Source organism: Rousettus aegyptiacus, unplaced genomic scaffold, assembly GCF_014176215.1.
Source record: "Rousettus aegyptiacus isolate mRouAeg1 unplaced genomic scaffold, mRouAeg1.p scaffold_m13_p_6, whole genome shotgun sequence".
NCBI lineage: Eukaryota > Metazoa > Chordata > Mammalia > Chiroptera > Pteropodidae > Rousettus > Rousettus aegyptiacus.
The window spans coordinates 17,260,552-17,287,840 of record NW_023416309.1 but is presented as its reverse complement, the minus strand read 5'-3'; the positions used below and the strand labels follow the sequence as shown (position 1 = coordinate 17,287,840).

At 32.6% G+C, this 27,289-nt stretch overlaps 1 protein-coding gene and 2 non-coding genes across 4 annotated transcripts in view; 2 read left to right on the top strand and 1 right to left on the bottom strand.

Annotated features, from left to right (window-relative positions):
- Positions 1 to 25,823, top strand: part of CCAR1 (cell division cycle and apoptosis regulator 1) — a 41,055-nt gene extending 15,232 nt beyond the window's left edge. For both annotated transcript variants that reach the window (XM_036222409.1, XM_016127338.2), the window contains exons 9-25: positions 2,794 to 2,923; positions 3,157 to 3,318; positions 5,872 to 6,097; positions 6,674 to 6,787; positions 7,326 to 7,492; positions 8,232 to 8,442; positions 9,258 to 9,341; positions 10,820 to 11,005; positions 15,855 to 16,046; positions 18,791 to 19,030; positions 19,414 to 19,525; positions 21,923 to 22,005; positions 22,337 to 22,483; positions 23,191 to 23,311; positions 23,403 to 23,588; positions 24,094 to 24,299; positions 25,014 to 25,823. In XM_036222409.1, the coding sequence (XP_036078302.1) occupies positions 2,794 to 2,923; positions 3,157 to 3,318; positions 5,872 to 6,097; positions 6,674 to 6,787; positions 7,326 to 7,492; positions 8,232 to 8,442; positions 9,258 to 9,341; positions 10,820 to 11,005; positions 15,855 to 16,046; positions 18,791 to 19,030; positions 19,414 to 19,525; positions 21,923 to 22,005; positions 22,337 to 22,483; positions 23,191 to 23,311; positions 23,403 to 23,588; positions 24,094 to 24,299; positions 25,014 to 25,073 (2,627 nt within the window). In that variant the 3' untranslated portion in view covers positions 25,074 to 25,823. The remainder of the gene's footprint in view (positions 1 to 2,793; positions 2,924 to 3,156; positions 3,319 to 5,871; positions 6,098 to 6,673; positions 6,788 to 7,325; positions 7,493 to 8,231; positions 8,443 to 9,257; positions 9,342 to 10,819; positions 11,006 to 15,854; positions 16,047 to 18,790; positions 19,031 to 19,413; positions 19,526 to 21,922; positions 22,006 to 22,336; positions 22,484 to 23,190; positions 23,312 to 23,402; positions 23,589 to 24,093; positions 24,300 to 25,013) is intronic.
- On the top strand, positions 7,132 to 7,196 carry LOC118604465. Its single transcript, XR_004951767.1, has one exon. It is a non-coding gene; the product is annotated as a small nucleolar RNA SNORD98 (small nucleolar RNA).
- LOC118604419 lies at positions 13,383 to 13,485 on the bottom strand. Its single transcript, XR_004951729.1, has one exon. It is a non-coding gene; the product is annotated as a U6 spliceosomal RNA (small nuclear RNA).
- Positions 25,824 to 27,289: the final 1,466 nt, after the last annotated feature.

Here is a 27,289-nt window from a genome sequence, read left to right as displayed (position 1 = left end):
ACTACTTGATCGGTATGTTTTAAAAAATGTAACTGTGGCATTTTCTCTTTTATTGTAAATAGTGACACACTTAGGGCAAAGTGATAAAACATTGCAGTTTAACACCTGTGTAATCGTGACTTGGATGAAAAAACAACAGTACTGATTAACTCTTCTTTTTTTAATAGTTTTACCCTCTAAATTTACACCGTCATAATATAGGATAGCTTTATTTTTGAATTTTATGTGATGTGTGACTCCATTTATATAATCTTTGTGTAAGACTTCTTTTGTTAAATGATGTTTTAAAGGTTTTGGTACAATTTCATGTGGCTCTAGTTTCTTCATTTTCACTATTGTATAATTTCCATTGTATGAATATTGTACAGTTTATCTTTGGTAAACGTTTAGATTGTTTATAGTTTCTGGTTTCTGAAAATGCTGCTATGAATGTTCTTATATGTGTCTGGGGCAATGTACATAGGTTTTCCTAGGGCATATATATCTTCTGATGGAATTACAGAGTGTATCTTAAACTTACTAGGCAGTGCCTGACTTTTCAGGCTACCTGGTTCTTTTTCTTTTCTTTTTTTTCCTAAGAGGTTTACTTTCCAATTGTGAATTGGGACTTGAATACCATTTTTTCTCCTTCCACTGTCTAAGAAAAGATACAGCTTCTGTGAGAGGGCTCAAGGAGGCAGTATTTCTAGTGGTGATGATTTGTCCCATAAGCTTGGTATATTAACAGGAGCAATGAGAGTAGGGTGGAAGAAATAAAAGAGAAAGAGGTGTGTTAGGATGAGGGATCAGTAGAGTTGGTGTGCTAAGGTTCATATGGCAGAAGGGTAGGGAAATCTCCATTGGCAACTAGGGTTCTTTCAACAATACCAGCCCATTAATTTGGTATAGTATTACTTAACATAAGAAATATTCGTAAATTAGCTGGGGTTTTTTACCCCCAAATTCTTATGAAAATTTTCAGGTATGTAAAAACATTCAACAGCATAACGATCACTTGTATATTTAAAACTTTAAACAGTTAATATTTTGCCAATGCGTTTTGCCAGCATATACTAATAAATATAAAAACCACTGGCTTAATCATTTAAAGTAATTACCAGACATTATGACATTTTGCCCCTGTAAAATTAAGCATATCCTTCCTAAAAGAGACTGTTTTCCTTTATTAGCACAATCTGTTATCACATCTAAGAAAAAGCATTTAAATATCTTATTTATTTTTAGATCTCTCCAGTTGTCTTCTAGATGTCTTTTTTTTCCATCTTCAAGGTGAGGCAACCCTTGGTTGACCTCACAGATTGCAAGGACCTTGTCAACTGACAGGGTCCCTTATTTTTTTATTTTTTTACACCTTAAGTACCTGGTCTTCCTAGGTGATCTCCCATCCAAGTACTAACCAGGCCTGACCCCGTTTAGCTCCCAAGATCAGTAGATGGATGTATTTTAAGGTTGTTTTTGTTTCCTAAACAGAAAGGTAAGTTCCTGCATTATATTGGGTTAAGTCTTTTTAGTCTTTTTAACTCTAGAATAGCTTCCCACTTTGTCTTACTACCTTGACTTTTTGAAGAAATTGGGCTAGTTGATTTATAGATTCTTTTGGAATGTTGTGTTGTGGATTTGTCTTGATTACTTGCAATGTTTTACCTTGTTCCTCTATCTGCCATATAAACTATAAACTCTAGGTTAACATATTACAGGTGTTTTGTAATTTATGTTGCATCATAGGAGGCATATATTAGATTCTTCCACTATTATTGACACTAAATTTGCTTACTTTGTCAAAGTGGTAGCCATAAGTTTTTCTATTATAACAGGTTCTTTTTTCTCTGTATAGATACTCTCTGGATGGTACTTTGGCATCCTGTGAGTATCTTGCGGACGAAAAATGGGCCACACACTAAACCTGCCAAGCTCAGGAGAGGCTTGCATGGCGGGCCCTACAAACTCAGAGACTGAAAGGAACCACGGATAGGATGGTCTGGACATAAAAATTCCTAACTGAAAACTAGTCATGGTGGCTAGTTGTGTTCTGAGTCTGTAGTTCATTGACAAAGGTCAGTCTTTATTTTAAGTAAGCCTGTTTATGTTGTCTTTGCATTTAAGATAACATACCCTTGGAATGTCAAAGTAATCTCCTTTCTCTGGGTTTCTCAGGGTACAGCCTGCCACCAGAGCATGAGACCACAGTTCTCTATGTGCTGTAAATGTTCATTATTAACTATCCTGTACCCACCAATGTAAAAGAAGTATCTGTCTCCCTTTTTCCTTTTCATCCAATCCCAGAGCTTTTCCCACTTTGCTTTCTCACCCCATTAATCTACCATCAGTAGATTTCTTGTAACCCTCCTTATGTCTTTTCCTTTGATTCTAATGTATAAAATAAGCTGCAAAACCACTGTTCTCCGGAGCACTTTCTCAATTTGTTGAGATTTTGCTTCTCAGAAATAATCAGTTTGGCTCAATCATTAGGTTTGGACATTTCTTAGGATGACAGCCTTGTTTTATATATATAGCAATCTTCGGTTCAATGTCTACAGGTTAGGCGTTGGCAAACTGTACCCCTGGTATTTTATCCATGGCCTGATTTTGGATGATCCCTGAACTAAAAATGATTTTTGCATTTTTAAAAGGTGGTAAAAAAGTATGCAAATATTCAAAATGGTCTCTACCATTCTTGGTCCACACAGCCTAAAATATTAGCCAACATTTTCTGTCTATAAAATTTAACCAGGTAATGCTTTTGAACTTTGTTTTTAAATAAGTTAAAATTCCTTTTTTTTGTATCTTTTAAAGCTGGTTTATTGCAGCCTCCTGTCCGTATAGTTTCACAGCCACAACCGGCACGACGGTTAGATCCACCATCCAGATTTTCAGGAAGGAATGACAGAGGGGATCAAGTGCCTAACAGAAAAGATGACCGAAGGTAAGTTTTTAAAAGTATACTTTTGTTGGTTGCAAAATGTGAATGCACTTCATGCCACTTAAAAATAGTCGAGATGGTAAGTTTATGTGATGTGTATTTTACCACAATTTGAAAAACTATTTAAAGACATATACATACTATGGATTCTTGCTCATAATTTCTATTGTTATTTCATGAAAGAACTCTTGGATAATGCCAGAAATATTAGTGATTTTAGAAAAATTTGCTTTTAGTCGTGAAAGGGAGAGAGAAAGACGTAGATCCAGAGAAAGATCTCCTCAGAGAAAACGTTCCCGGGAGAGATCGCCTCGAAGAGAGAGAGAACGATCACCTCGGAGAGTTCGCCGTGTTGTTCCACGTTACACAGTTCAGTTTTCAAAGTTTTCTTTAGATTGGTAAGTTAATTTTTTCCCTAGTTGTTTTATTGAATTACTAGTTTTGTAATTTTGTATAGTTTGGAAGAATGTATTACATAGAGATATTTTTCCTGCAGCTTTTAATTTCCCAGCATTTAGTGCTCTTGGGTTATATAAGGGCAGAAATATAATTTGAAGTAGCAGTTTAGTTCTTGGAAAGTGTTGCATTATATCATACACTCATTGAAGATATCAGCCATTGAAAAGGGCAGCCCTTCTGTGATTAAGTTATTCCTTAAAGTCGGAATTATTTATGATCTGATTTATTGATGACTTTCTGTTTTGTATGATGAAGTAATAATACAACAGTGGATCAAACATCCCAAGTTAGCTATGGCATTGTAGTGTAAGGGAAACATAGATATACATATATACTCATATATAATAAACGTGTGTATGTATACATAAATACATTTTTCAGCCTTTGGAATCAGAAGTAATAGGCAAGTTACCAAGAATTTCTGAGCTTCACCTGCAAAATGGGAATTATAGCAACCAACAGAATTATTGTGAGATTGAGTTCATTTATCTAAAGCAACAGTATGTGGCATTTGTAGGTATCTAGTAATAGCTACAAAGTTGTAATTTATGAAAAGGCAGATTATGGGGAAAAGGCAAATTGGTAAATGACTGAATTACTCTAAGGTAAAGGAAGAATCATCTAAAGAACCTGGGACTTGCAATTATGTAAATGATAAATTAACAGATGGAAAAAAATAAGTTGACAGTAAAATAAAAATGAATTCTTTAAAGCAGCATTTAAAGCTGTTTCACATAGGAACAAATCACTATGCATTCGGTGTACTGAGAGGATATTGCTGCGTTTCAACAAAATGTGATGATAATAATTGGCCTATGAAAAGTTAAAATTTCTATATGTTTAGTTATAGACTGAGTAAACCAGTGTGTTTTATTTAAGCTACTAATGTTAAAAAAGTCTCGCTTGGTTACTTTGCTTAATTATGTAGTTAATGTTCGTTTACTCTTGGCTAATAGTCAAGTCTGCAACTACTCTTAATTTATACTAGTTTTCTTGTTACCCTGTTTACTTGTATATGTAAAAAAATACCTAATCTTCATGTTTCAGAAAAACTTTTTAGAACCAAACAACTTCTCCAGCCCAAAGATATTAAATAGAGTGGCTCTGCTTTTAAACTCATCTGTTCCCAGTCTAGAATGCTATTCTGGGAAGAGTTGATGCATAGGATATAAATTGAACAACTATCTCTCCCCTTTCAAGTTAGACCTTTACAGTTTTACTTCATCACTTTGAAGTTAATCCCAGAACATCAAATGAACCCATTACAAAAAAAGTGATATTAAAGTTTCTATACCTCTTTTCATAGTTGTAGAAATCAAGATTTTTTTATTGTGATATTATTATAAGAGACTATATGCCAAGAAATGATTTATTTATATTTCTTACCTCTTTTTTTATTATAGATTTTATTTCTGTGGGTTAAGATACAAATTCAAAAATTCTGGTGATGGGAAGCTAGGAAACTATTACACATACTTTCTATTTACAGCACTTTAAAAACAAAATTCAAATACCTGTTATTCACATTTTCATTATTTTGACAGAATTTTATCCCAATAAAGTATACTTATATCAGTATTCATAACTGGCAAGTTTATCATTCTATATTTATTATTTGTAGGCTTCAAATTAAAAAAAAATCTCTAAAAATGTATTAGTTCACATTTATACCCTTGGTTTTAGTTGTCTTTAAAAAAGACAATATAATTATCATTTCATCTTCCAAATTGTTGGTGTTTTCTGTTTTTCATTATGCTTTTAACAGAAATCTCTTGGCTTTTTACCAGATTGATTTACCTTTGAAAACTCTGCTTCTTAGGAAAAAGGAAATCATCCTTTAAAAAAAATAAGTATGCCATATTTAAAAGGCAAGAAACTTATCTTTGCATAATAAGCAATCAGGTATGGATCTTAATCATAGAGAGGTATGGAGGTGTGGATAATCCAAAACAAATTTGGATTTTGCTTTCATGTGCATTTTTATGTTTAATTTTGAATGCAAATATTCTTGACCTAGGATCTTATGTAGAATAAAAGTTGTATTTCCTATACTGTATAAAACTGGTTGAGGAGCATTCATACTAATTTGATACCACTTTTATCCCTTCTTTGTATCCATTCTATATGAATCATAATTTTCTCAAAAGTACACAGTTTGAATCGAGGCAGAACTGCTTTTGTTCAGATCTTCTCTGGAGCTGGGGTTGAAGTTATTTCAAAGGGTCTTCTCTAATGAATTTTAAGCTACACACAAAGTAAAGAAAGGTAACATTTAGATAAACTAGTTATTTATTCAAAGCTGTAAGTAAGCTATTTGAAAATGAGATTTTCATATACCTCTATGTACATCGTTAGCTCATTAAATAATTGACTATCCATTTGCTGCTGGCTTTTAACCATGTCAGCTTATATATTTAGCTTCAGAATGGGTGAATGTTTATATAATCTTTGGTATTAAGGCTATTTATTCACTACCTATGTCTGTCTTTCAGTCCTAGTTGTGACATGATGGAACTAAGGCGCCGTTATCAGAATTTATATATACCTAGTGACTTTTTTGATGCTCAGTTTACATGGGTGGATGCTTTCCCTTTGTCAAGACCATTTCAGCTGGGAAATTACTGCAATTTCTATGTAATGCACAGAGAAGTAGAGTCCTTAGAAAAAAACATGGCTATTCTTGATCCACCAGATGCTGACCACTTATACAGCGCAAAGGTTTGTGTTCTATTGTGATATACTGCTGAAATATCTGAGCAGTTATTTGTATTGTGTCTATATGCGGAGCTAATCTTCAGAAGATGGTTTTTAGGTTTAATACCTGTGTTTTCTTCTTGTCTGCTTGATTCTGTTTTGGTTATTTAAGTAATTTAATGTAAGTTTTCTTTACCTTACCTCTTTTTAAAATCATTTTAACATTTTGAACCTCATAAAAATGTGAAGATGAAATTAATGTAAAGAGCTTTTTGTAATGTTCTATGACTTTGGGTAGGCCCAGATGAAAATATAGTGGTGGATAGTGGGGATGGATGTACTATGGTAGTTTGCAGAGTAATATTCAGTTATCACTCTGGTCAGTAGTGGTCTGCTGTTTTTAAAACATTGATCAAAAAGTTTCCCTTGAAAAGTTAAAACTGTATAATTATAAAGTATCTAATACCATTTCTACTGTAGCATTTTACTTTCCATTTTTATAAAAAGATTTCAGGTGTCTAATATGTAAGGATAATTAGTGGTGCTTCTCATTTTTTTACATTAGATTTTTGACAGGATTGAATTATTTGACTATAATAGGTAATGCTGATGGCTAGCCCTAGTATGGAAGATTTGTATCATAAGTCATGTGCTCTTGCTGAAGACCCACAAGAACTTCGAGATGGATTTCAACATCCTGCTAGACTTGTTAAGGTAAAATGAAACATTTACTTTAACTGTAGGTATATATTTGTTGTGCTTGGTTCTAACTATGTATATAAAATTAAAAACATTACCTTTTAAATCTTTTTGATTAGTTTAATTAATTTTAGTATTAAGGCACTCAGAATTTAATGATACAGATGCTTTTTTCATTGCAGATTATGCTTATATCTTATTCATATAACTACTTCAACTGTTATTTTGATGTTTTATATTTGTAATATAGAAAAATCTTAGTGATAATGGATTTAGTGTCTTTGGATGCTTTTAAAGTGTGAATTATAGCTTGCTTCTTTTAAAAGAACTCTTTATCTGAAGAAATACTTTAGAAGGATGAGTTATGATGTGTAAATCCTATTCCATTGCTGAAATGCAGTGTGGAACATGATGAACTGAACTCTTCCTTGACTGACAGATACCAGAGGTAGTAAAAATTATATTGGAAAGGTTTGTACCTTTCCTTTTAAAGTATTTTATTTGTGATTTGATGTTGCGTAATATATATAAATGATTCTTTGTTTTGAATTAGTTTTTAGTGGGCATGAAAGGCAAGGATGAAGCCATGGCCATTGGAGGCCACTGGTCTCCTTCGTTGGATGGACCAGACCCAGAAAAAGACCCCTCTGTGTTGATTAAGACTGCTATTCGTTGTTGTAAGGCTCTGACAGGCATTGATCTAAGTGTTTGCACACAATGGTAAGTATCGATTTATTTCTTGATTAGAAATGTTTTTCTAATAGTTTATGTAGTTTTTCTAATAGTTTGTCTGTCAGCCCCCTTACTTCCCCTTATTTTAGCAACCTTGGTCGTGCGGGTAATCTCAAAGGAAAAATCCCCATTTGTAGCAAAAGTTTATTTGGTGCCAAAAATGTTTGGGGGAAAAGGATTAAGAACTAATCAAAATAAACTGAAAATGTAAATGTTTTGTTATGCTGTACTTTGGAAGTCGGATGTATGTTGAAAATACTTTTCATTTCATGCATAGCTGGAGAAGATCGTCAAGAGAGAACTTCATTTCATTATAATTCTTTTGTTATAAAATGATGTAGCTGCTGATTATTTTTGTTCAGCCATATTTTCTCTTGAGGCTTATTTGACCTGTGTATTTTAGTGTATTGCTTGTGACTTTAATTGAGAATTTTTTTTTTAGCACATGAAATCTGAACAGCTATCCAGCTTCTTCAGGTATTCTCTAAAATACGAGTAGTTTTGTAATCAAACTTGAAAATGCCTTGGGGAACATATCCTTCATTTAACTATAAATATTATACAAATGTACCAAAAGAGGAACTATGGCTTCTATAATTTTTTTTTCTTTAGACCAACCTCAAGTTCTTGCAGCAAAATTTCTTTACTTGATGTGCTACAAGTGAACTAGGGTCTTTAAAATGTATTTTAGAATTTTTTTTCCAACATGCTTCTTCCCTTGCAACAGGTACCGTTTTGCAGAGATTCGCTACCATCGCCCTGAGGAGACCCACAAGGGGCGTACAGTTCCAGCTCATGTGGAGACAGTGGTTTTATTTTTCCCGGATGTTTGGCATTGCCTTCCCACCCGCTCAGAGTGGGAAACCCTCTCCCGAGGATACAAGCAGCAGCTGGTCGAGAAGCTTCAGGGTGAACGCAAGGAGGCTGATGGAGAACAGGCACTGAACGCTAATCCCTTTTTCTATTTCCGCTTCTCACAGGCACAGGAACACAGGCACAAATGCACACCACACACTACATAACAAACACACATGGAGGAACATAACTGTTAACAGCGACTGGTAATCCAGCTTTCAGCAGTATAGTTGTATGTTCTTTTTTGTTTAAAAAGAAGTCTTTCTATTATGCTAATTGTAAAGAGTGCTGAGACCTCAAAGGAAAATAAGTTGTGCTTAAATTGCACAGAATTTTGTTTTCATCATAGGTCTAGTTGCTGGAATCTGGGACCAGTTGTTGAGCAAGATTCAGTATTAAGCCATTTAAACATTTGCCATTTTCTAAAATTTAAAAAATTTTCTCTTTCACGGTCATCAGTTCTAGTCATGGATATTTGAAATTGGACAACCACAAGTCTGAGATTTGAAATTTCAGGCTATGTGGCATCGTCTTTGGTACATTTGAAAGGTCTTACTAAATCAGTCTTGACTTTGGGTGGCTTGAAAATTGGGGCAAGATCACACACTGTGTGGTTAGTGGAGACCGGCAGTGTTTGTGCATCCCTAATATCCTTTGTGTTGTAATTTATCACCCTTTTGTGTTTCACAGATCTGGCTTTGATTGGCTGATGAATGTCTTTGTGATCAATTAAAAGTGGTAGAATGTATGTACGTGGACTTGCCTAAATAATAACTTTAGGAGAAGACAATCTGAAACATTTGTGACCTTGCACAGATCAGCAACAGACTTTTAAAAATAAATTACCTTTATTTTAAGGTTTCAGAATAGTAATTATGTTCTTAACTTTGTGTATCAGGATGAAGAAGAGAAGGATGATGGTGAAGCTAAAGAAATTTCCACTCCTACCCATTGGTCTAAACTTGATCCAAAGACAATGAAGGTAACTTTGAAAAAGATAGTATTTAATTTAAAATCTCTAAACAGGAGTAGAGAATGGTGACAGTGTTTTATGTTTTTTCAGATAAAAGCTATTAAAAAAGTCCATTGATATTACATATTCTATATTGTATTTGTGTATATAAAAATTAAGTAAAAGGGGATGTCATAAATCAGTTTAGCCAATGTTTGTCGAATGCAATATACAGGTGCCTGTGGTGTGAGCAACGTTTCCTGATTTGGGAACTGGCCAAGAAGGCAGAATTTCTGCATTTAAGTAACTTAAAGGAGAAGGAAGAAACATAGAAAAAAGATCCAGTTATTAAAGTAAAATTTAGAAGTGAAAAGTGGACTGATACTACATCTGAGCTGTATCGATAATACATAAGAGCCTCTTTGGAAAACCTTTGGTTTTGTTCGTTTTGCTCCCCTCTTCCCCATCTCTGAACCTAGTATTTTCCTATAGTTTTGAACTTCTGGGCCCATAATGTGAATGTAGATCCGTGGATTCTACATATATAAGTTCTGCATAGATGAGAAGATCAGAGGCTGATCATTACCCGATTTTGCTGTTTATTTAACACAGAAACTGACCTTTTGATTAACATCTGTTCTCAACAACAACAAAAAAGTTTTTCTTTTTTATGAAACTAGATTTTTAACCTACATTGCTATTTCTAATAATTGAGAGAATGTATCTCATAAGAATGTTATTCTTGCATTATTTCAAGTAGTCACAATCAACATCATGTTTCATATAGAGTCCTATAGGTTCAAAAAAATAAATAGGTTAAGCCTGCATCCCAGGACTTTTAGTTAAAGGATGGCTTTGCTATTAAGTTTCTCATTTTAAAACTTGTATTTCTTTTGATTATAAATGTAATGCATATTTATTTTAAAAATTGGTGCATACTTACAAGAAAAAAATAACTGAAGCCTATCATGCAAACACAACCACTCTTAAAATTTTTACATATTCCATTATTTTTTTTCTGGGTAAAAGTATTGTGATTGGTTGGTTGGTTCTAATGTATAAAAAATACTGTCCTGTTTCGATTAATATTAATGTTTCTCATGTAATTATTTTTAATTTCTCTATACTGTTCCATCTAGTTGATGTTCTTTTTCTTACATATTTCTCATTGGATATTTAGATTCTCCGCTTTTTTTGGTGCGAGTGACTATTAAAAAGAATGTGTAAATGTTTGTGTGTGTGTTTAGAATTTTTTTTGTGTGTTTAGGATTTTTTTTTTAGAGTAAATTCCCAGAGATTAGAATTACTGGGTCAGAGCATTAACTATTTTTAAGCATCTTAAAACGTCATAAATTATTTTTTTAATATTCTCTCAGTTTGCATTTTTACAAACATTTTTATGAGCTGTATAAGTACTCTTTTCACCAACGTTTTAAGAATCAGAGAGAAGATAATTGCATTTTGTTTCTTATTTCAGTATCCCATTTTCTTCTCCTGTGTATATTTAGGTAAATGATCTCCGAAAAGAATTAGAAAGTCGAGCCCTTAGTTCCAAAGGGTTAAAATCCCAGTTAATAGCCCGACTGACAAAACAGCTTAAGGTAGAAGAGCAAAAAGAAGAACAAAAGGAATTAGAGAAATCTGAAAAAGAAGATGAAGAGGAGGATGATAGGAAATCTGAAGATGATAAAGAGGTATGTATATACTAAATTGTTTAAATATACAATTAAATATAATATTAGGTTATAGGAAGTTGTTAGAGTATGTATGGTGTACTTTTATTAAGATACAATTAGCATGACAGTAAAATTCAGTCTTTTTAGTAAACAGTTCTGTAAGTTTTGACAAATTTGTATAGTTATGCAACCACCACCAGCAGTCAAGGTGTAAAACAGGTCTGATGCCCCCTAAAGATCCCTTGTTACCCTTCTGTAAGTATTTTCTCTTCCCCTCCACCATTCCAGCCTCTGGGAGCTACTACTAATCTGGTTTCCTATAGTTTTATCTTTTCCAGTATGTCATGTAAGTAGAATCCAAAACCTTTTGAGTCTGACCTCTCTTAACTTACCACAATGCATTATAGATTCACCTGTGTAGGTGTGTGTATCACTAATTGGTTCTTTTTTATCGCTAAATAATATCCCATAGTATCAATGTATCATAGTTTGTTTATTCATGCTCTCTTGAGAGACATTTGAGTTATTTTCAAGTTATATGTTTTTATTTTTAGAAATGAATAATTAATTATTCATGTTTTAGATATAGAAAATGAGACAAAATTTGGTGGACAGACAGAGCCTTTAAATTCAGAGATTGAGTTCTGGTGTAGAGTGTTTGTTCCAGAATTTCGCTGCTTCTGAAGCTATGCGTTTGATTGCATCTGAATCCTTAAGACTCGGAGACTGTTTTAATGCCCAATAGAATAACCCCTGGATGTATAGACCTGTCATTTCTTTTCTGAATTTGAAATACAAGGATATGAGAAGTGGATTTTAACACCAATTATTGGATAGACCAACATTGTGTTTTTTCTAATGCAGTGCATTATGAAATATATACCATTATTTATATAGTATTCATGCCAAAAATGTTTACTTTTTAATCTAATTTTGAGAAAACAATCAGATAAATTTAGAATATGAAAAATTCTACAAAGCAACTTATCTGAACTTTAAAAACAATGTCCACTTATTGAAAGACAAAAATGATTTAGATTAAAAGTTAATGAGACATGACAAGTGAATGCACTGATTGAAACTTGACCAGATCTTAGGGGAAAAAATAGCCATAAAGAGTATTTTTAGGATAATTAGAGAAATTTGATAATATATATGGATGTGATATTAGATTATATTGAAGCGATGTTAAATTTCTGGGATTATGTAAGAGATTAACCTTAAGAGATGCATGGACTCATGATATTTCATTCAATAGGTTATAAATATATTTTCGATAGTGAAATCCTTCAGAGTTAGCCACTGGGAGCCCTTTCAAGTTGGCTTCTGTGCCCTTTGACATAGCCTCATCAATTTTTGAGGACTTCCTTATTTTGCAGCACAATATATTGCTTCTTTTTCACTGTGTACTATACCTGCCCTAGCTCTGAAATCAGCTCTTTCCCCCTGGGAAGTCCTGGTACTTTATGTATATTGAAAGTCAGGAGTTTATACTAATCTCTCTAGTATCACAGAGTTCATTCTAGTTTTCTCTCTTTCCATATATCTAACTCCTTTCTTTAAGAATGAGAAATGTTGCTTTCATTATACTTAATATATTTGCTTACTACAAGCTCAGTTGTCCAGTGGACTCACTCCATTTCCAGTCTAGATACTGCACTCTCCTTATTCTACTTTGGTCCGACTTCCTACCCTATGTTGTTTCTTTGTATGGTTGTCCACCTTGCTCTATTTGTGTTTCTTTACCTGGAAACTGGGCAGCTCATCTGCCGCCTCCATCCCTTGTGTAGACATCTGCTTTGCTTGGAGTTGTGCTTTAGAACTGAACTGTTCAGGACAGGAAGAGTAGAAAGAGAAGACGAGGAAGAACCAGTCTTTACTTTTTGATATTAGTGGCCATTGATGCTCAAATCCTAGATTTTGTTGATTCTTTTGGGTTGAAAAATGGTGATACTGTAATTCTTATCATTTTATTTTCACATATTCCCCTTATTTGCCATTTAAATACCCAGTGATAGTTTTTTAATATATATACAGTTATTTCTCAGTATCCATTTGTTTCTCAATATCCATTGGGGGTTGGTTCCAGGATCCACACAGATAATGAAATCCACAGATGCTCAAGTCTCATATAAAATAGTATACTATTTGCATTTAACCTGTATTTGCAAATAGGCTACAGCAGGGTTTTGCTTCATTAGAAGAGTGTATTCGGCGTAATACTTGGCACATAACAAATTTAAGTTTTACTTTTTGGAAGTTTCTGGGATTTTTTTTTCCCCAGAATATTTTTGATCCACAGTTGGTTGAATCCAGGGATATAAATACAAAACTCATGGAGACAAAGGGCCTACTGTCGAAGGCAGAATCAGTGTTTGATTCTTTTATTTATTTTTTTAATGTAAAACACTTCGTGAATTTTCATCATCTTTATGCAGGGGCCATGGGTATCTTCTCTATCATTCTAATTTTGGTATATGTGCTACTGAAGCAAGTACTGTTTTTGTTTGTCCAGTTTTCAATATAATGGATTCCCTGCCATCTTCAGATGGTTACATGTTTGTTTTTGAATATCATTAAGAATTTATGAATTTAATCATTTAAATGCGTTTTAATTTTTTTTTTTTGATTCTTCTTATTGAAGCTCAGATTACCCTGTTTTGTTTTGTTTTGTTTTGCCAGTGGGTGTGAGAATATATTTACAGATACAATGCTAACAGTACCATCATCAAGATTATTGCAGAAGTTAATTTAAAAATATTTTTATATTGTTTACCCCTATTTTCTTCTTACCGTTTTTATGTTATACGATTACATTGTTCTAGCATATAGCATTACCTACTGTAGTCTCATTTAATCCTCAGTTAATCTTGGTTCTACAAGTAAGTATTTAATGCTTACCACTAAGCCTTTTGTCATTATTGTCTCTGAAGCTCATCTCATTGTCTCTGGCTTTTTTTGCTTAGGATAATGTTTTCAAGGTTCAGCCATGTTGTAGCTTGTATAATGTTCCATTGTGTGTATGCACATTTTGTTTATCCATTCATCTGTTGATGGACACTTGGATTGTTTTCACCTCTCAGCTGTTGTGGATATTGCTATCAATAAGCAAGTTTTCTTAATATTTTTTTGTATTCTCCCTTGCTTTTGTTTTCTTTAAGGAATTTTGATATCACATACTGAACCTTGTTGCTTTCTCAATATTAGTCATTTTTCAGTTTTCATTTGATTTTTAAATTTTCCCTGTTTTGTTCTCTTAAGGTATTATCCCTGAATTTATGTGCTTTTGTATTGTTTCCAGTTTTACTCTTAAATTTCTGAAACTTATTTTTTCTAATTGTTTCCTGAATGCTAGCACCTCATTTTTTATTCATATTCTTCTTTCATGTCTTGTAACAATTTCTTAATGTCTTTTAGCACACTTTAAAAAAGAAGTTAGAATTTTTATGTCTTGTACTCACTTTCATTGCCTGTAGGGACGTAATTCTGCTCCTTGTTCTCTTTTTTTAAAATAGTAACTTTGTGTGGAATTTGACCTCAATATTTTTCTGTTGCTCATTTTATGTGAATTTAGTTTGCCTAAAATTGTATTGGAAGGGGGTTGCTTGAGATAGCTTTTCTTACTTCAGAGAGCTCTGTTGTTTCCTTGTTTTGTCAAAAATATGGTGGCTTGCTTTCTGAGATTTCTATCTTCTCTTGCCTTCTTTTGCTTTTATCTGGACCTTTTCTCATATCTCTGTTGTCACTGTCCTGCTCACTATTGGTTCTAGTCCCGGAAGTTTCTCCTCGGTGTGGGGCCCTGTGCTGGAAGATGCCCTGGTAAATCGATTTTGCAAGTTCCTGGGACTAGAATATTATAGGACCTTGTAGGTGTTAACATGGACTCCTTATATTCACTATTATTGGAGGTAGAACCTTGCCTAGTTTTAGCTGCTGTTGTTACACTGACCTGCCACACTTTTCAGTGAATGCCTGTTGATTTACTGTTCTTTTTCTATTGATTATTTTGTGATTTTCTTTTTCTTAGATCCATCAGACCACCACCCCATTGCCTCTTTCTACTTTCCCCCCAACACAGACACCAGTAACACATAGATCTTTTAGGCCTTGTTGCTTTTTCCTACTCATTTCTACGTTAGGGATTATGGAGATATCTTGTTACTTTGTTTTGTTGTGACTGTACCTGGATTTTGGTTTTTGTATCTAGATTATTCTCTCTTTAATGTGAAGATTCAGAAAGATCCAGAAATTATGGTACCACAACTATTTTCCCAGAATTTCCTTATTTATATAACATTTAAATAAGTTCTTCCCCCCCCCCCCCCCCCCCCGCCTTTAGAAGGCAGTTTCTTATGCTGGGAAATAAGAAAATTAGGAGCCGTAAAAACTATTATCCTCTTTAGTCAATTTGACTTTCCCCTTCTCAGCCTTATGGTTGGTATAATCACCAAAAGGAGTCACATGAATTTTTTCTTTACATGGTACATACATTTGATTACAGTTGACCATTGAACAATGCTGGAGATAGGGGTGCCAAAACCTGCTCAGTCAAAAGTTTAAATACAACTTTTGACTCCCAAAACTTAACTCCCCTCAGTATCTGTGGGGGATTAGTTCCAGGAACCACTGGGGATTCCAAAATCCATGAGTGCTTAGATCTCCTATGTAAAATAGCTTAGATGCATACAGTCAGCCCTTTGCATTCATAGATTTGCAGCCACAGATCAAAAACAGTACAGGTACTTATTGAAAAAAAATGTTCATATAAGTGGACCTGTGAAGTTCAAACTTGTGTTGATCAAGGGTCAACTGTATGTACATATTATACATGGAGGTTTAACCTTTACTTAAAATTTCAAATATCTAGGAAGAAGAAAGAAAACGTCAAGAAGAAATGGAACGCCAGCGTCGGGAAAGAAGATATATTTTGCCTGATGAACCAGCCATTATTGTACATCCAAATTGGGCTGCAAAAAGTGGCAAGTTTGATTGTAGCATCATGTCTTTGAGTGTACTTTTGGACTACAGATTAGAGGATAATAAAGAACATTCATTTGAGGTAATGTTTTAACTTCAAATTGGGAACTAAATGAAAGCCACACATTTCGATTGGATAATATATAGTTTCTTTGAGCGCGTCTTTTCATTGTTTCTGGTTTTTGTTTACTTTTATTTATTTATTATTATTTAATTTTTTCACCACAATTTCTTTGATGGGGGGACTGACTTCTACAGACTCACTTCGGCTGATTGCCTTCCTGTGGTATGACTTAAATGTTCCTCTGGCCTCTATATCCTGTAAATGGATAGTTGAATCTAAAGTCTTAATCAGGTTCAGGTTCAAGTATATATTTTTTTTCATAAGACTGCTTCACACGTAGTAATGTGTTCTTTTAGCATAATATCGAGAGATATATGATACAGAAAATTTAATTGCCCCTCAGAAGAGAGGTAATAGTTTATTCCTTTGGAATTAAAATACAAATTAATGGGATCAAAAATTTAACTTGTGATTGATTGAATTATAAGGTATGATAATTCATGTTTGTTTTTTCAGCGTGAATCTGTTTTTTGTACTATGTTAGAGGAGCTTTACAACATATAGCTTGGCGTTTTCCAAAAACAATTGAAGACTTTTATCCCTAAATAAATGATTGCTTTGTTTTTTGAAAAAAGCAATGTAAACTACCCCAAAATATTAATTTTGTAATAACTTGTACAAAATTATACTTATGTTTAATTATTATATCTTAGCGACATATTTCACTTTTTTTAGTTTCTAAATTATGTTGGTAACATTAGTCATACTTACTTGACCCAAGAAGTCATTGACTACCAAATGGTAAAATGAAAATGAAGTAGAGTACTTAGACTGGAGAGTTGCAAACAGGATTCCTGGCAGTTAGAACGTGTAAGGTGCATACAAATGTCTTGATATAAAATGTTACAAGTATTAAAATATTTACAGTTTTTGATACATTAATACTACATGATTTTATTTGTATTACCAGTTGCCATGAATTTAACTTAGTAGTACCTACCATGTAGTAGTCATTCAGGATTTAAGTATATGAAAAAAATAGTCTCTGGTATTACTTACTGCTTGTAAAGTATATACTGTATATTTAACCGATGCTACAGGAGGATCTCAAATTAATGCTGCTCTGGTGGAAACAAAGTGATTTCAAAACAGCCTTTTGCTAACAGAGTAATTCTTTATTTTTTCTTCCCCACCTAATACATCCCCTTCATTAGTTTCCTTCTAATCTATCATTAGGATGCAGAACTTATTCTCCCCGCCCCCCTCTTTAATTCCCCGTCCTCTCACACTTCCACCCCTGACCTATGGGTGTTGCTGTTTTCCTTTAAGAACTGGATCTCTGAAGGCGGGGCATCCCCTCCCACACACTCACAGTGTGCACCTGGGGTCTGGTGCACCTGGAGCCTGGCACACCCAGGGTATGGTCCATGGCTCCACCTGGGGCGCAAACCTAGAACCTTCTGGGTGTAACGCAGACATGCTAACCACTACGCTATGGCGTAACCCCCAAAATGCAGAAGTTATTTTGGTACTTGAATTTAAAAAAAGTCTGTAAGAAAAAGCATATATTATTAACATTATAAATTTGGGGCTGATTTAATTAATGCCAGATGTATCTGTCTTTCAGTGCTTGTAAATGAAGAGATGCAGAATTCTGCTCTTCTAGTTACTGTTCTAGGCTTCTTCCATTCTAACATATTTTAACTACTGCTTTTTATTCTCTAGGTAATAAAAAACTCTAAAGAAAAGATATTCCTCTTGCAATTTATTTACACAGAGTTTGTTTAGTTTACATTAATGGTTAAGATAAAGTGGAATTTTTAACATCTTTAATGGTCATTTTACTGATAATAGATTTTTTTTTATTTAAATGTGTAAAGACAACATGAATTGAAGAAAAGTAAATTATAGCGTCAGTTATAACATGAATACATTGTTATTATCCTTTATGATGGGGAAAATAGTCTGTTTTACCAAATACACTGAACAGATTGCCAAAGAATACATTTCATATTAATCTGTTGAAAGCAGTTAACCTTAGAAATATTTACATAGAAAATTTCGAGTCTAATTTTAGGTTCATGAGTATGTTAACAGTCTTTATCCATGGATCCTTGCATAGTAATAATGATAATGTATGTTTCCTACTCAGAATTGTTTTTCCCCTGCCCAAATCTCTTTTAGTATCTATATGGACATTTCCCTGCTACCTTCAGGTCACTTTTCAAGTGTCACTTGATTAAAGAGGTCTTCTCTGATTACTTTCTTGTTACTCTCTATGCTTTCATTCTGCTTGTTTTCTTATAATTTGTTGTTGATTTGGTATATCATACTTTTCCCCACTATGTTGTTAGCTCATAAGAGGATTTTTATCTGCTTCACCGCCAAAACAGTGCTTAGAACAGTCCCTGGTACTAGACATTTCATAAAAACTGATAAGTAAATAAACTACATTTACCATAAAGATTAATTTGTGTAAGGTAGTAGAAATATTTTTTCTGCTGATTTTCATATTTTCTGTAGTACAGTGTATTTTTCATAATATTTGACCAAAAGTATACAAAATGTAGTATTTATATCTTCAGAAGAAATTTTTAGGATTTTGAGGCTTCCGAATATCATTGACATCAGTTATTATAAATTTGTTGTTAGTCACATTGTTAGATATTGCGAATTATTATTCGATAAATTACCAATTGTCCTGGATTATTTTCACTGTTTCTATTAAAGATGTTTGGGTTACTTTTGGTCTCTTTTTATAGGTGTCATTGTTTGCAGAACTTTTCAATGAAATGCTTCAAAGAGATTTTGGTGTCAGAATATACAAATCATTATTATCTCTTCCTGAGAAAGAGGATAAAAAAGAAAAGGAAAAGAAAAGTAAGAAAGATGAGAGAAAAGATAAAAAAGAAGAAAGAGATGATGAAACTGATGAGCCAAAACCCAAACGGAGAAAATCAGGCGATGATAAAGATAAAAAAGAAGATAGAGATGAAAGGAAGGTCCGTAATTATTCTGTAACCAGCAACCTAATTTAGAAGTTTTTGATTAGTCTTCTAGAGTGTAACTGATAGTGAACAGTGAAACATAAAGGCCAAACTAAAAGGTTTTAGTGTATTAGAATTTAAGTCTTTGAATTAAGCCTATGTAAAAATCTGTAACTAGTTTTATGGTAATTTTTTTTTAGTTTAAGCCATGCACAGCATGATGATTTGATTTACATATATTGTGAATGGCAGTTTACTCTCAAAGAGTATTATTGTTACAATAAATTAATAATGTGATTCTATTTCAACTAAATTTAGTGGATTTAGTTGTTTTTGGGTTTTGTCATTTAATGTTTGGTGAGATACCTTGCTTAATTTTAAGACATTTTAAATTACAGAAAGATGATAAAAGAAAAGATGATTCTAAAGATGATGATGAAACTGAAGAAGATAATAATCAGGATGAGTATGATCCAATGGAAGCCGAAGAAGCTGAGGATGAAGAAGATGGTATGATTCAAATTTATTTCTTAGGATGAAAAATACATTTTTTTGTTTCGTGACTTTGTATCACCGAAATCTATACTTTTAATATTTTTTGTTTTTTGAATAGAAATAGTAAAATATTGTATTAATTTTTATTTTTATGTCACAGAATTAAGACATATTTAATTTTATTACATTTCCCATGTGTAATTAATACTTACCCAACTTGGGGAAAGAAATTTCCCTGAAATGGTGCTTAATAATAAATACCCATCTACCTATCATTCAGGTTACTTTGCAGTAGATAACTTCACCAGTCACAGATGCCAGCCGTAAAATACCTGTAAAGTTCCACTGCGTACTTCTCAGTTTTCTAGGGTTTATAAAATAGTTTATTGAGGTTGCAGTACATAACTGCAAAACTCACCTATTTGAAGTATACAATTTAATAATTCTTAGTAACTATAGAATTGTGAAATTACTACAGTCTAGCTTTACAATATTTGCCTATTTTCTTCTTTTAGTAAAAGCTTTCTTGAGATATAATTCACATACCATATTTAATTATATAATTCATATAACATATTTAATTAAAAGTATACAACTCAGTGGTTTTTAATATTGACAGAGTTGTACAACCATCACCATAACCAATTTTAGAATATTTTCACTACCTCAAAAAGAAACTCTACTCATTAGCAGACACTCCCATTTCCCCCCTACCTCTTCAGTCCTAGGCAACCATTAGCTTTTTGTCTCTATAGATATTCTGGACATTTCATATAAATGGAATCATACAACATGTGATCTTTTCTGACTGACTTTTTCACTTAGCATAATGTCATCCAGGTTCATGCATGTTTTTAGCATGTATATTTTCTTTAATATAAAGTTTTTTCTATATTTTTACTGTTCAAGTACAACTTCTTACCTAAAGCGGTCTTTTCCAGATGTCCCAAGATATTAACAGGTATAGCTTAATAAAGTGTACTGGAACCAAATAAATTTGGGAAGCTTAGGTTAAGCAAAGGTCTGCATGTTTTACTATAGACTTTTTTAGCTGCTTACGTATGTCGTAGATTAGTATGAAATGTTTATGAATATGCTTTGTGGTATCTCAAAGACTTTAATGTTTACATATGATTCATGTGAGTATTATGGATTAGTTTACTAGGGCTACTATAAAAAGTTCCTCAGTCTGTGTGGCTTAAACAATAGAAATTTATTGTGTCAGTTCTAGAGACCAAAAATCAAAGATCAAAGAGTCTCATGGTGGGGTTGTTTCCTTCTGAGAGCTGTGAGGAAAGGATCTGTCCAGAAACCTCTCCTTGGCTTGTAGATGGCCATCTTCACCCTGTGTCTTCATGTCATCTTCTATCAGCATATCTGTGTCCAAATTTCCTTTTTCTATAAAGACACCAGTCATTGGATTAGAGCTCATCCTCATGACCTCCTTCTAACTTGTTTACCTCTGTATAGACCCTTTCTCCAAATAAGGTAACATTTTGAGGTACTAGGGAGGGTTAGCGCTTCAGCATATGAATTTTAGGGGACGTAATTCAGCCCTTAGCAGATGAATTCTATAATATTAGCCCCATAACAATTTGGTAATGGTGGTTGACCTGAGGATGTTGGCTGAGAGGTCTTGGAAACCTGGGTAACCTAGGGAAAAGTAAAAGAAAGAACTTTACTTTTTGCCAGTTGCTTTCTTGTATTTTGAATTTTGCACAAGTTGTATTATATTTTCATTAAAACGAAAGATAGTATTCTAATCTAGAAAATAAAGTTAATGTCATGACTTGTATAAATTGTCAAGTATTCTTTTTGATATTTGAATTTTGTTAAGACAACTGAAGTATGAATTTCAAGTCATGTCTTCCACAGTTACAGATTTACCTTACTGTACTAATTTTTTTTAAGAATAATTTATCCAAGTTTCCATTTTTTATCATGAGAAACATGTTAGTGTTAGCACATCTATGACATCTTTTAGGCCTTCTTAATTATCTCAAGAACATCTCAATTTCTCATGTAGTGTTATTTTGCAATAATCTATCTGTAGTCAGTTGTACTCTGTTGACTGTTTTCCTTTTAGCTTTTAGGAAGTATACTTTGCTGTTTTGTTTAAATTTATATTGTAATTTTCAATATTATTTATAAAATTCATTTTTTGAACTATGTCCTTCAGGTATTTATGGAATAAGGAGTTTAATTTGATTCAGTAAAGTCAAATTTTTCTTCCCTCTAGTCTCTTAATAACTTTCTTCCTGTTCTTATAATTGTTTTTTATAAAATCCAAATCTTTTATTCATGTATTTCTTTGCTAATGTGTCTTTTGAAATCTAATCAGTAATAAAGTAGTTTTGGTTTCTGGTAATCAAAGGTCTGTATTGAGTTTTTTGCTACTGTTTTATTTTATAGATCGGGATGAGGAAGAAATAAACAAACGAGATGACAAAAGAGACATCAATAGGTACTGCAAAGAGAGGCCCTCTAAAGATAAGGTACTTATTGAATCATTTATTTTTTTAAATGTGATAATTTTCCTTTTTTATATAATCTAGACTTACTGTTAAACATAACACAGTTACGAAGTTTATTGATCCTTGTATATCTATATATCACATCTCAGATCAAAATTCAGTCATATTTTGATGTTTGTAGTTATATCGGATAACCAGTGTGTCTTATTCCTTTCACCCATGCACATAAACCACAACAACTTATTTGAGCTAAAATGAGACAAAGGTCTTTTCAGATTTTTGCTACTATATGAATATATTCTCAGTTTTGAGGGGTAAAAATTGTATGCTGTGTCTTTCACATTTTCTTTAGGAAAAAGAAAAGACTCAGATGATCACAATTAACAGGGATCTGTTAATGGCATTTGTTTATTTTGATCAAAGCCATTGTGGTTACCTTCTTGAAAAGGATTTGGAAGAAATACTTTATACTCTTGGACTACATCTTTCTCGGGCTCAGGTAATCTGTCTTGTGAATATTTAAAACATATTTTTAAGTAACTTTTTAATTTCTGACTTTGTGAAATATAAAAGCAATTTGTATATATATGTACTGTATAGTATAGTGTATATATACTAAATATAATTGCAATACTGTCAAGCAGTTCTGAAATGTATAAAGTGAAAAAATTAAAAGTTTCCTCTCCCTTTAGTTCCCCTCTTCTGGTATCTTTTTATAAGCAGATCATATATGATAGTTCTAGTCTTATAAACAACACATTCTACACATAGTGATAGATAACTTTTTCATTTAGCAATCTATCATGGCATCATTCTACCATGAAAATAGAGACCCACCCACTTTGTTCTTTTTATGACTGCACAGTATTCTATGGTATTGATGTAGCATAATTACCTTAACTAGTCAGGTTGCTGGGTGGTTTTTATTTTTTACAATTACAAACCGTGCTGTAATAAGCATCTTTGTACATATACTTAAATGTATATATTAGTGTTTCTATGTTGGACTTGTTTTAACAAAAGTTTTTTCAAATGATAATTTAGATTTTAGGTTTTTAAAGAAGACAGTTTAAAGGTTAATTGCCCTAACTTCCTGGGAGTGAATACCTTGGAAAACAGATGCCACTGAGGTTCATCATACAGTTGTTCAAAGAGAGTCAAAACTTATTTTCATCTTTTTAATTTGTTTACTTACTTATATAACAGGTAAAGAAGCTTCTTAATAAAGTAGTACTTCGTGAATCTTGCTTTTACCGGAAACTAACAGACACCTCAAAAGATGAAGAAAACCATGAAGAGTCTGAAGCATTACAGGAAGATATGCTAGGTTTGCATATGTTATTTTAAGATTGTGCTATTATATAGTTGTATTATTAATTAAGAAAATATAATAAAATGTGACATCTTTTATATTATAGGAAACAGGTTGTTACTTCCAACACCAACAGTGAAACAAGAATCCAAGGATGTGGAAGAAAATGTTGGCCTGATTGTGTACAATGGTGCAATGGTAGATGTAGGAAGCCTCTTGCAGAAATTGGAAAAGAGTGAAAAAGTAAGAGCTGAAGTAGAACAGAAGCTACAGTTACTAGAAGAAAAAACAGGTAAGGAACAGAATTGGATATGTCAGTACTTTTAACACTCTATTGGGACGTGTATGTGTACACATACACATATATACCTGTGCATATGTGCATATTTATATCCATGTGTTTTAGTCCAGGCCACAAATTATAACTTTACATTTGACCATTTCTGTTAAAGGTTAGAAATTGCTTAGCTTTATAAGAATTAATCTTAGATCTTCATGTGCATTATTTCTATTTTATCCTTTTAATCCTCTTAGTTTTTACCAATTTCTCTTACTTTCTCGAATTTATACCATCATCTTAACAGTAGTACCTGGATTAGATGTAATTCGTAGCTAAAACGTCATTTAAATGAAGTGAGTATTGCAGTGTACTTTAATAAGTATTGAAATTGACATTTGCGACCATTTTACAGGATTATATTCGTTTTTTATTTTCTTAGCTTAAGTAGTTTTAACCTCGAAATTAAATTGGATATTTTAAGTTGTTTAATAGTAAATTTTGGATTTTTTTTTAACAGATGAAGATGAAAAGACTATATTAAATTTGGAAAATTCCAACAAAAGCCTCTCTGGTGAACTCAGAGAAGTTAAAAAGGACCTTAGTCAGTTACAGGATAACTTAAAGATTTCAGAAAATATGAATTTGCAATTTGAAAACCAACTGAATAAGACAATCAGAAACTTATCCACCGTAATGGATGAAATCCACACTGTTCTCAAGAAGGTTAGCAATTTTATACATTCACCAATTTTTAGTTTTACTTTTTAAATCTGTTTCTGCTAGTTTGAATGCTATTAAGTTACGGTGTTTTTCCAGGAGCAAATATTGATAGCATTCTGCCCTTCATCAGATCATTCAAAAGCAAGTCCCAAAAGATTATATTTTTCTGGAACTTAATTGGGATGTCAACAGGGGTTGTATGTACCGATTTTTCAAAGCAAATTTTATTTGTATTTCTTTTTTGAAACCAGAAAGTGAGTTTGAATTTGAGGAAGCTAAAACCATTCACTTCCTTTTTTAAACCTGTTTATTATTGGACAGAATTGAGAATGTCTTTGGCACTGTCAAAATTAATAGTATTTTTTGTTACCAAAAAAAAAAAAAAAAAAACACTAGTAACTCAGTGCCATTGTAAACTAACTTCAGTAATGGAGAGATCTTCTACACTCTCTCCGCACTCAGAACAAGAAGAAAAAAAATCTATAGTGCAAGGAATATACTGTTATAAGAACTTTTTAATTTCTCAGGACCCAAATACTAGAAGCTGTTGTAATAGAATTGAGAGAGATTTTTTTCATAATTACCCCCAAAGTCAGTTTTCAATAGATGGTAAAACAGGCTATCTAGAGTATTTTATTTACTAATGTTTATTATTTTTTACAGTTACCTTTAAGAAAATCTAATAGTATATACTTTTTCTTATCTGTTATTTTATAGGATAATGTGAAGAGTGACGATAAAGATCAGAAATCCAAGGAGAACGGCGCAAGTGTATAATACACGTAGTGATGAGGAATGGTGTTAAATAATGTAATATAAAAAAATCATGATACAAGAATGTTTGAAAGTGATGCATGTTTGATTTTAGTAGTATAAATATCTGTTAGTTCAAATGATGTATAAAGTTTTATGAATGTGAGAGTCTCTGCTTTTGAAAATTGCTTGTAATTCCTGGCATCGAAATTATAAAACACTCCTTGAGTGAAATAATTTTGCATCGCAAAATGTTTTAGGATGAACTTTGTTATAGTTTTAACCCCAATAAAGTTCATCAATTTAATTGACAATAGTGTTTAATTACCAAATGTCTTTTATTAAAATACCTAGAAAATTATAGTAATTTCATTTATGGAATTATTATTAAGGTTTAAAATTTTTTTTTTAGTCTTTAAAATTTTTGGTATAAATCAAAATCTCATGCTGTACAAGTGTTTTGGCCCAGACATATTTTTCACTTGTCAAAAAAAAATTCCCTCATTATTAGTCTCAAAAGTATTCATCAAAAATTGTTCTTCCAAAAGACAGTGCAATAGATAGTTACCACTGTTATTTGTTAGGCTCTGCATGGAACTAATATAGTTCTGATGTTAATGTTACTGCTTTCAATGAATTATTCTACTTTCTCAGAATAGTGCCCTTTTACTTTTAATTTTGAGGGGTTTTCTGCAATATGTGTACCAAGCCAGTAGATGTCAGTATGATGCCTTAGGTTAAACCTTCAATAATTAAAAATAATATTTTTTATTAGTCTGTGTACTTCCTTCAGAATTTTGGGGGATACATAGAATTCATTAGCTATTGAGTGAAAAAGGTAGAAAATGTGATATACTGTTAAACAGTGGTTCTTAACAGGTAGTGATTTGTTCCCTCAGAGAACATTAAGGAATGTCTGGAGGCGTTTCTGCTTGTCACAGCTGGGTGAGTGTTACTAGCATCTAGTTAGTAGAGGCTAAGTATTTTGCTGAACATCCTGCATTGCACAGGACAGCCTCTGCAACAAAGAATTATATCCAGGCCAAAATGTCTGTAGTATCCAGGTTGAGAAACATTTAAAGTAATACAGGGTTAAATGACATGTCTTTTGAATGACACTAGTGAAAACTGAATCATTTCTTTAGCAGATGATTAGAGTATTTTGTACTTAACTCTTCTGGGAATGTTTTACTGTCAGAAATATATGCTATATTAGGGTTTCTTTTATTCCGTTTTGCTTTATTTTGCCAGAACTATGGCTAGGTGTTCCCAAATAGGTTAATATGAGAGTGTAAGTGCCATATTACATGTCTGTTAAGCCAAATGGAATCCACATGGCTCTTATTAAGAAATAGATTAAAATATCTGAAGTTCTTTCCAATCAATTTTTGTTTTAAGTTGCCGTTTATAGTCTTAGGATTTGCTGACTTCTCTGAAGTCAAATTACTGATCGATTCATAACTATACAATTACTGTACAGATATTTCTCCATCATTAAGGTAAGATGAAACATTATAGGGTAGTTGGAAAGTGTTTTTCTCAAAGGAAATTCTTGGAGATAAACTTTTACCTAAAAGATAGTAAAGAATATAGTTCTTTACTAGAGAATGTTTTTAAATGAGAAAAATCATCATAAAGTCCAACCTGTCAGACTTACTTTTTCCAGAAATACCTAAATCAGAATAATATTGGGAGAATGGAGAAAAAGCATCAAGTCTTTTCATTATACTATTTCTTAGAGGTAAATTTCTCACACAAAAAAATAATTTCATTGGAAGTGGAAAGTGAGATGTGCCTTTCTAAGTGTTTTGAACATTATTCAGAAGTGAATATGTAGTCAGTCTTATTCTCTCATCTGACATTAATCAAGTCAAATATAATTAGGTAACAAGTAGGTCTGTGATAACATTTAATTTTCCCATCCTTTTTATGTTCTGGATGCCTGTTTTTCCATTCTAATTCTTGGTTCAGTCATTGTAGGACAATTGAAATTTTAAGAATTTAGTATTTCTGAATTTTGCAAAGTCCTAGAAAGTTACTCTTCAAAAAGGTCATAACACAGAAAATCCTTCCTTAAGTGACACTTAGATTTACTTATGTGTACATTTTGCTACTCTCAAAATTTTCAATGTCCAACACATACTTTTTAATATTTTTAATATTTTATCTGTTCTGATCTTCTAGCTGCAGCCAATTACTACTTGGGATTAGAAATGACTGATCTTGGTTTATGAATCAAG